This window comes from Syngnathus scovelli, chromosome 6 (genome assembly GCF_024217435.2).
Source record: "Syngnathus scovelli strain Florida chromosome 6, RoL_Ssco_1.2, whole genome shotgun sequence".
NCBI lineage: Eukaryota > Metazoa > Chordata > Actinopteri > Syngnathiformes > Syngnathidae > Syngnathus > Syngnathus scovelli.
Genome location: NC_090852.1, coordinates 9,462,056 through 9,469,906, shown reverse-complemented (window position 1 = coordinate 9,469,906; position 7,851 = coordinate 9,462,056). Strand labels below are relative to the sequence as shown.

The window sequence follows — 7,851 nt, the reverse complement described above, 5'->3', positions numbered from 1 at the left end:
TATTTAAAGAAAAAACTAATACTCATAGTAAAACTAATAAAAACTAAAATGAAACATTTTCAAAATAAATACAAACTTTGAAGTAAAGAACTAAATAAAAAGTAGAGAAATAAGTAATTATGATGAAAAAAAAATCCAAATTATTATAACCTTAACATGCACAGTGCCAGTATCTGATATCTGACAATATCTGAAGGCAGAAGCCGCGAATGCAACATCAAGCGCGTGCATGGGCGGAACTAACATTGCTCACGCTTGATTCTGTCAGACATGATTTAAAGCAGCACCGGGTAGTCGTTTCCTTGGTAACTGCACTACTTCACGATTTTACGACTCCACAATAACGCTAAAACATGGACATTCAGGGACGAAGTAAGTAGAAAAATGTACTTGGTTACGCCTGAATTTGATATAAGTACGAATCCGAATCACCCCAAAATATATTAACATTTATTATATACATTTACTCACGTGTTTAGCTAGCCGGAGCTACGCTAGCCCGGCTAGCTGACGTTAGCGTTGAGTATAGAGCTAAACTTTTAAGGTAATACACAGCTCTGACGAACTAAAGAGGTTGACATTTTAAAGCAAACGTCGCCCCACACCCTCTTCCCCGCCACAGGTGTGCAGAGCTCCGGCGACAACATTGTGGACATGGTTGACATGGAGGACGAAACCTTTGCGATTTCTAGGTTGGTTGAACATCGATTGTATTCCGATTATTCAAGAAGCACATGTCAGTCTCCCGTGTTGTGAATGTGAACCGATGTCTTTTGTTCTGCCCTCAGTTCCTCATCTGCAGACACTGCATTCGACTCTGTTATTGGCTGCATAGAAGACATCATTATGGGTGAGAATTTAATTGAAATGGCTCTCCCTTTTCAGTCGTGATGCACAGGCTTTTTGTGAGAATTAACTTTTGTTTCTTTTCTTCAGAGGAAAATTTCCAGCTACTCCAGCGGAACTTCATGGAGAAACACTATAAAGAGTTTGACTGCACTGAAGAGAACAAGCTCAGCTACACGACTATTTTCAATGAATATGTGAGTGGTAGTTAGCATATCCGCCTTAGTTTTGAGTTTTGGTGTTTCAATTTTAGCTTTTGCACTCCTCTATGGAGTTTGTTTGTTTTCCCCCGTTTGTGTGTTGGTTTTCTCTTCTTTCCACATCGCACAAAATATACATATTACGTTAATTGAAGACTCTTTAATCATTCATAACTGTGACTAGTTGGTTGTTGGGGCTGATAAACGTACATTTGGAGCTGCTCTGTTACAATGTTTTTTTTTTTCTCAATATTTCTGTGCCGCCCGGACCAGTAGTTAGGGGGTTTCACCGGTCTTAACCACCACTTTTAATAGCATGACAGCTTTAATATGTGTTCCCATTTGTTTTTTGTGTTTAGGTGGAACAGTTGGAGAAATATGTCGAGCATCAGCTGATCAGGAGGATCCCTGGTTTTATTATGTCCACTTTCATCGATCATCTCATGTAAGCATTGATATCACATTTACAAATGCTGAAAACATGTGCAAAGACTGAAAACAATGTAGTACTCAACTGGGTATGTAGTTTTTCTCAGTTTTGATGTATCACTTCAAAATACTTCTTTAGCCCCAGTTCACTTTTTTTGTAAACTGCCACTCGACACGGTATTTTCTGATATTCCATTGTTAATTAACACAACTGGTCACTAGATGGCACTAGTGTTGAAAACCGATTCCCACCATGTCCCTCTCTCCTGTCCACCTGTAGGCAGCACAAAGATGAGGTGTCTGGTGATATTGTTGACATCCTGCTGTCCTTTATTGACTTTCTGGCCTTCAAGGAGATGGTTCTACAGTACAAAGTGGTGAGTTGTGGTACAGATGCCTGTAAAGAATGCGTTTATTGACTATTTTTAGTACTGGGTGCATTTTAATGTAATTTAGTATTTTCTAGGAAAAGGAGGGACGAAGTCTGGACCTGAGCCAAGGACTTGTAGTCACTCCTTTAACCCCTGCAGCCTCCAGCCACTCTGGATCCAATCAGTTGGAGTAACACACACACGATAGAGGATGTATGCCATATTGTTGATCAATCGTAATGGTAACCTGTGATCACCCATAAAGCTCATGTCTGATACATAGGAACAGATAACCGCTCACACCTATGGCCAATGTTCCGTGAAACTTAAACGCATGTTGTTGCACCTTGGGAGGATGTCGGAGAACCCACACAAGCACAAGAAGTACATAAAAACCACAAACAGGCTTGTTATCATTGCAACAGTGCTAAACAATGCACCAATGTGCTACCATAGGTCAACCCTTGAAAAGTATAGTTACGTACAAAACAGGCCTAAAAGCTCATTTTCTATTCATTCCTGTAACGTGATTTAATATGAAAAATGCATGATACACTGATATTGGTCATCTTTATTCATAAACAGCAGAAGGGTTTTTTGTCATAAATATTACTGCTGGTACTAATCCTCAAGGTTTTTTGTTGAGTAAATATGAGACATGCAGAGACTAAAAGAAATATCTACATATATATATATAAACTTTGCATTAGTCATTTTAAGTTTGTGACAATTCAAGAATTCCTTATGTTTTTGCAATATTTATTGTCAGGATTGAATGTTGTGTTGTGAAAGTGATTTTTAAACATGTAAATAGTGATTTGTGTAGTTTATTTGTCCATGATGAAATACTGATGTTTTCTAATAAACAGCCTTTTAGCTAACATTGCTGTTTTTTTTTTTTTTTGTACATATGCATAACTGAGCACCCGTGCTCACCAAGTTTAAAAAAGGAAAAGTGATGTATGTGCCGTGTACTGTTTTCGCATTTAAAATATATATTTACAGGTGTTGTGCTTCATAGCAAATATGAGCTGAGAAGAAAAGTGAATTTTGAAGCAGTATTAGACAGGTACTGATGAAAGGCAGCACGTTGGTTTTGAGCAAAGGAAGAACAGGTTTGGTCTATGGCAAGAATGTGGAGTGTAATCTGCGATCCTTGGGCAACAATAACAATCATGTGACTCCTTGCTGATTGCTTAAACCATGAACAGGATCTTGCTTTATCAATTAGTCTTTGTGAGGCTTTTCATTGACTCTTAGGTGGGAACTGTACTGGTGGCAGCGTTTCCTCCATCTCCCTTCCAATCCAAATAGGAGAAAAAAGCACTGACGCCGTATGCCACCATCACCACGGCGCCAAAGAACTGCAGGGACAGAAACAAAACTAAAAAAAGGTCATCACGCTCCATTTTATGTTATTGTGTGACGGCTTGTAAGATTTATCTATAAAGGGCCTTTAACTTGACACATGCTACTGATAACACTTTTGTTAGAATACAGAGGCCAAGGGTGTGTGAGAAAGAGAACTAATGTGGACTTTAGTTTAAGGCTAAACGGCTGCACGCACCTTAGATTTCCACACCTTGACTATATTTGAGGAGCAAGTGAATAAAGCAATAAAATACCAGTAAGTCAATAAGTAATAAACACACATTCCCATTTCACCAAAACAAACTAGATTTCCATTCAACTTCATATTACCTGCAATTGTATTATGTAAGATTTTAGGAACGCATGTTGGTCAAGATCCCACAGGGTATTTTATTTTGTAAATTAATTTATGTAACAGGTACATGCCAGCACGAAGACATCACTGGTAATGCCTTCTTGTGCCTCCAAAATTAATGATCACTTTTCAGTAAAACTCCCCAAAAGGCATGTTTGCTCAACCATTAATATTACATTGTCAAAGAGTGCAAGCCATTTTCAACACTATAGATTTGTAATATAAAATTTACCAAACTGTGACGTGTCGTATCTGGCCCCCAGGCCTTGCGCTTGACACCAGTGCCTTACAGGCTTACACCCTCGCGTACGTGGGTGTGAGGTATCCGGTGTCACAGTGTACTCACAGCAGCAGCAGCCATATGTCCAAAAAAGTAGCTGTGGTAGAAGGGCTGAACAGATGCGGCATTGGCCAGGAAGGCGGTCAGATAGAGGATTGTGGCTACTCCATGGTACACCATCACCTATTCAAAGGAAAACATCGCAGACACATCTTGCAGCAATGTCGCAATAGCCCGAGTGTAACGCCATCACTTATCTTAATGTTTAGCGACATTAAAAAAAATACATGTACATATTTCCACATTCAATATTTATATTTTTGTTCATTACTCTCAAGTAACACAGATTTATTGCCATATTTATGGCAACTGTCTCCCACCATGCTAATCGTTATCTCGCTTAAATGCTAACTTCAGGCAAAGTCAATGTTGCTGAAGCTTAAAGCGTAAGTATTCTAAGTCATGAAGTGTACCGTTGTTTTTTAGTTTCGCACGTCTCCAAATACATTTAGGGTGATGAATGACGTTTGAAATGTGTAGGGATTGAGTTAAGTAAGTTACAATTTTGTTGTATAACCCTTAATCACAAAAGAGTCTGAAAGCCCAAATATGTAACCCCTTAACTTATCGGCCTGCATCATTATTTTTCTCTTCTCTCTCTTCTTCTTTTCTATGGAAATCTTCAATGCTGGCTGCTATGTGAATCCACCTACATGATGACAAACTGTTTGACTCTATCCATTTTTTTAAATTTTTTTTTGCCATGTACTGTATGATTCATGAGATCATTTCATCCTTTACAGATTATTTTCCACCTCCCATTGCCCCTACGTACCACGAGTGGCCAAGGCACAGCGGCGAGTCTCCTCTGGGCACCAAAGAGGATCATTAGAAACAGGATGCTGGTGAGTAGCCAAAAAGTGACGGCCACAAACAGCACCCAGCCATTGGCCGGCACCCACATGTAAGGCGAGCTGGCAATCAGCGCCCAGTGGAGCAGCCCCAACCCCTGTACAGGTAAAACACACACAAGACATCAGGTCAGGTGAGTCAACAAACTATCTCAACATCTTCAATGATCTCACTGTCTTTAGACATTGTTAAATATGTTGTTCCTCCCTATCACTTACACAATAGACTATGTATATTACATATTGTCATAACACCAACATTAATTCATTCATTCATTCTCCAAACTGTTTATCCTCACTAAGACATATACATAGAATTATTTATTAATGCCGGAGACCTGAATCAACCAATCAACTTTGCCGAGAAAATGTCATGCAAGCTTTTTTTTTTTTTTAAACAAGGCAGTATTAAATACTCATTAACATTTAGAGGGGTCATTGAGAGAGCGTATAACACTGGTCGCACACATTTAGTCAGTCAGCAAATTGGCACACTTAAACCTTTTATCCACAGACAGCGTTAATGTTGGTTAAACTGGTAGAGCTAGGATGTTTGCCTTGGAAGGGTGGGAGGGCATGGGGTAGCGGGGGCATATCTTAGAGGGTCCGCAAAATATATATAAGCCCCCCAAATTCTTCAGAAACGCTTTGAAATGCATGACAACGCTTTGCATCAGTTGCACATTTATATTTATTGCCGCACTACTGGACGTCTTACATTGCTTAAGAACTCTCTGTAATGTTTATATCCTAAATGTACGTATATTGTGTTATACTTGCTTGTTTCCTGTTGAACTAAAATGGCTCCAACTAGGAGACTACCTAGTGTGTTTTTAATATATTGGCCAATAATGAGGATTCAGATTCTCATTCTACAGGTGCATCTCACTGAATAACACGTTAAAATGTATTTTCATCAAATTTTCTAAATAACGGCTCATTAGATAGTGCAAGTTTACCTAATGTTTGTTTGAGCGTATTCAGTTACAAATTTGAGCTCATAAAAGACCAGCACAAGTTAATGATTTATGCCGCAGGCATGTGAATAGTCACACGCATCATAATGGCGCTTGGTCAAATATAACTAGCAGATCTAAAAGCCGCTAAGTGGCCCGATGACCTCGTTTTCACTTCAGCTAGCGCTCACAAAGGTGGCTGCTCATAAAGAAATGTCACAAGTTGTACAGCCACACTTGGCACACCCAGTTACAGTTTGAGAAAGCGATCATCCGAGGAGGCGACACTGGTCAAACAGTGGGTCACGTGTTCACTGTCCAAACAGGTAGCGTGTAACAGAACAATGACCTAATCACATTCCCAATCACTTTGTCACAGCGCATAAAGTGTTTCACCAGGAAATGATTCAATTGCACATGATTAAATGTCACTTAGTTTGTCTAAAAAATTATGATGTAAAAAGAATCTGTATTTATCCCATAAATGTAAATGTTCCTTGACCACCAGCTCATTTTTTTTTTTTTTTTTACTTTAAACCCACTAATCCAACGTTCACACCCCAAATAATAAAGCAAAGTATGATGTGAACCATCCAAAGCACTCACTATTTGAGCCATCATGAGGGCAGATGGGATGCTCCTGATGAAAGACATGTCCATTCTAGCGCTTGCATTAGCTGCCAGCCCGCTGAGGCTGTTGCCCCCCTGCTGAGTGTTCTGGGAGCCTGTCTCCGTGGTAACCTTGGAAGGGAAGTCTGCCATATTCGTTCTGATAATTTAAATAACAAAACAAAACGAAAAAAAGGAAAATAGAAGTCTCCAATGGGAATAGTAAAAAAAAGCCTAATAGGCTAAAAGACAAATACACGGATAAAAAAGTAAAAAGCAAGGTACGCAGTGAAACTTCCAGGCTCAAATATTGTCTGTCCGTGTCACGCACACACAGTTGCACATAGAGAGCCATACTCTTGCTGTTTGCTGCTGTCTGCTAATTCCTGATGACTCCTCCCATGTGACTGCCAGAGGCCTCGCCACCTGTTAATGTTTGAAAAGTGGGAGGAGGACAGGCCAAAAGGTAACACAGCGGCAGCCCTTAAGATAAGTTTCCAAGACAGGATACATAATGCATGTTTGCCTTGTCAGGGTCGATCCCATCTGACCTTGGATGAATTTTTGTGGGGTTCACCCTGGATCGAGCGGGATAATTCCAACATGATAAAACTGAATGACTTCCATGAAGGTTTGTAGAGGGGGCTGGTTGGCAAACGGCCAATGATGAACCTGTTTGAGTTTGATGCACTTTTGGATAAAGAGGCAGGACAAACACCATAAACCTATGCTCCACAATTTTTTTTCCACTCTTCAGCTTTGGTCTGTAACATCTGAATAGAATCATCATAAAACGTTCGTGTCTAAACTCTTACCCAATTTAGTACTCCAACACCTTGCTCATGATTTAATTCATCCAATCTATTGTCAAAACAAGTGTTGATAAATTATTTTTTCAACAAGTTTTTTTTTTTCAGAAATTTGTTTTATTGGGCACTCGTTGACATAAATGCAGTTTTTAGTTTCAATATTCAACATTATTTTAAAATATAGAATAAATATAAAATCCAAATACATATTTTTAACTTGATTTCTTTTTTTAATCTATGCCGTTCTGGCAACGTTTCAGATGCTAAGCTAGATAGATGTGTTTACCAATTAGCTCAGTGGCTTTCCGCTTGTTTCGAAATACATAAATCTCTTCAAAACATAAAATCAGTATGTTTTTAGGGTCTTGTTCGGCAATGCAAAAATATTCTGTCAGAAGTGGGATTCGAACCCACGCCTCCAGGGGAGACTGCGACCTGAACGCAGCGCCTTAGACCGCTCGGCCATCCTGACATGCTGTAGCAAGGGCGATAGTTTTATATTTGTACTGTTTACAATTGCTGAAACCAAATGTGAATCTCTACCTCCTTCCACTGGAGAATATTAAAACTGCTTTCGATGCAATGTTCACCAAACATATTTCATGATTGAGTGTCGAATGGTTGTTCGACCTAACTCCTGCGATTGGCTGGCGACCTCAGGGTGTCTCCCCGCCAACTGCACCACGTCGGGTGGTTCGTGCGAGCCCGCGACTC

The 7,851-nt window shown here is 39.6% G+C and overlaps 2 protein-coding genes and 1 non-coding gene across 4 annotated transcripts; 1 reads left to right on the top strand and 2 right to left on the bottom strand.

The window, feature by feature from the left end:
• Nucleotides 1-238: 238 nt before the first annotated feature.
• Nucleotides 239-2,727, top strand: arl2bp (ADP-ribosylation factor-like 2 binding protein). Of its 2 annotated transcripts, none has more exons than XM_049723350.1 (7): nucleotides 239-372; nucleotides 623-692; nucleotides 789-850; nucleotides 937-1,043; nucleotides 1,406-1,491; nucleotides 1,756-1,852; nucleotides 1,942-2,727. In XM_049723350.1, exons 1-7 carry the CDS (start codon nucleotides 354-356, stop codon nucleotides 2,038-2,040), a joined length of 540 nt encoding a protein of 179 aa, XP_049579307.1. In that variant the 5' UTR covers nucleotides 239-353; the 3' UTR covers nucleotides 2,041-2,727. The 2 variants fall into 2 exon arrangements, with proteins under 2 accessions (XP_049579307.1, XP_049579306.1); XM_049723349.1 differs by having other exon boundaries at nucleotides 1,932-2,727.
• Nucleotides 2,398-6,722, bottom strand: pllp (plasmolipin). The gene is made up of 4 exons (XM_049723351.1): nucleotides 6,326-6,722; nucleotides 4,688-4,861; nucleotides 3,919-4,035; nucleotides 2,398-3,210 (listed from the first exon to the last, which is right to left on the bottom strand). Exons 1-4 carry the CDS (start codon nucleotides 6,479-6,481, stop codon nucleotides 3,103-3,105), a joined length of 555 nt encoding a protein of 184 aa, XP_049579308.1. The 5' UTR covers nucleotides 6,482-6,722; the 3' UTR covers nucleotides 2,398-3,102.
• An 804-nt stretch (nucleotides 6,723-7,526) lies between these two features.
• trnal-cag (transfer RNA leucine (anticodon CAG)) lies at nucleotides 7,527-7,609 on the bottom strand. Its single transcript has one exon. It is a non-coding gene; the product is annotated as a tRNA-Leu (tRNA).
• Between the last annotated feature and the right edge of the window lie 242 nt (nucleotides 7,610-7,851).

Excerpts from the sequence above, each read along its gene's own strand:
- arl2bp (XM_049723349.1), top strand. Across the intron at positions 693-788 it reads GAAACCTTTGCGATTTCTAG|TTCCTCATCTGCAGACACTG; the intron begins GTTGGTTGAACA and ends TTCTGCCCTCAG. Across the intron at positions 1,853-1,931 it reads TGGTTCTACAGTACAAAGTG|TATTTTCTAGGAAAAGGAGG; the intron begins GTGAGTTGTGGT and ends AATGTAATTTAG.
- pllp (XM_049723351.1), bottom strand. The coding sequence starts at position 6,481 with ATGGCAGACTTCCCTTCCAAGGTTACCACGGAGACAGGCTCCCAGAAC. Across the intron at positions 4,862-6,325 it reads CCCTCATGATGGCTCAAATA|GGGTTGGGGCTGCTCCACTG; the intron begins GTGAGTGCTTTG and ends TTACCTGTACAG. Across the intron at positions 3,211-3,918 it reads GACATATGGCTGCTGCTGCT|TTCTTTGGCGCCGTGGTGAT; the intron begins GTGAGTACACTG and ends CTGTCCCTGCAG.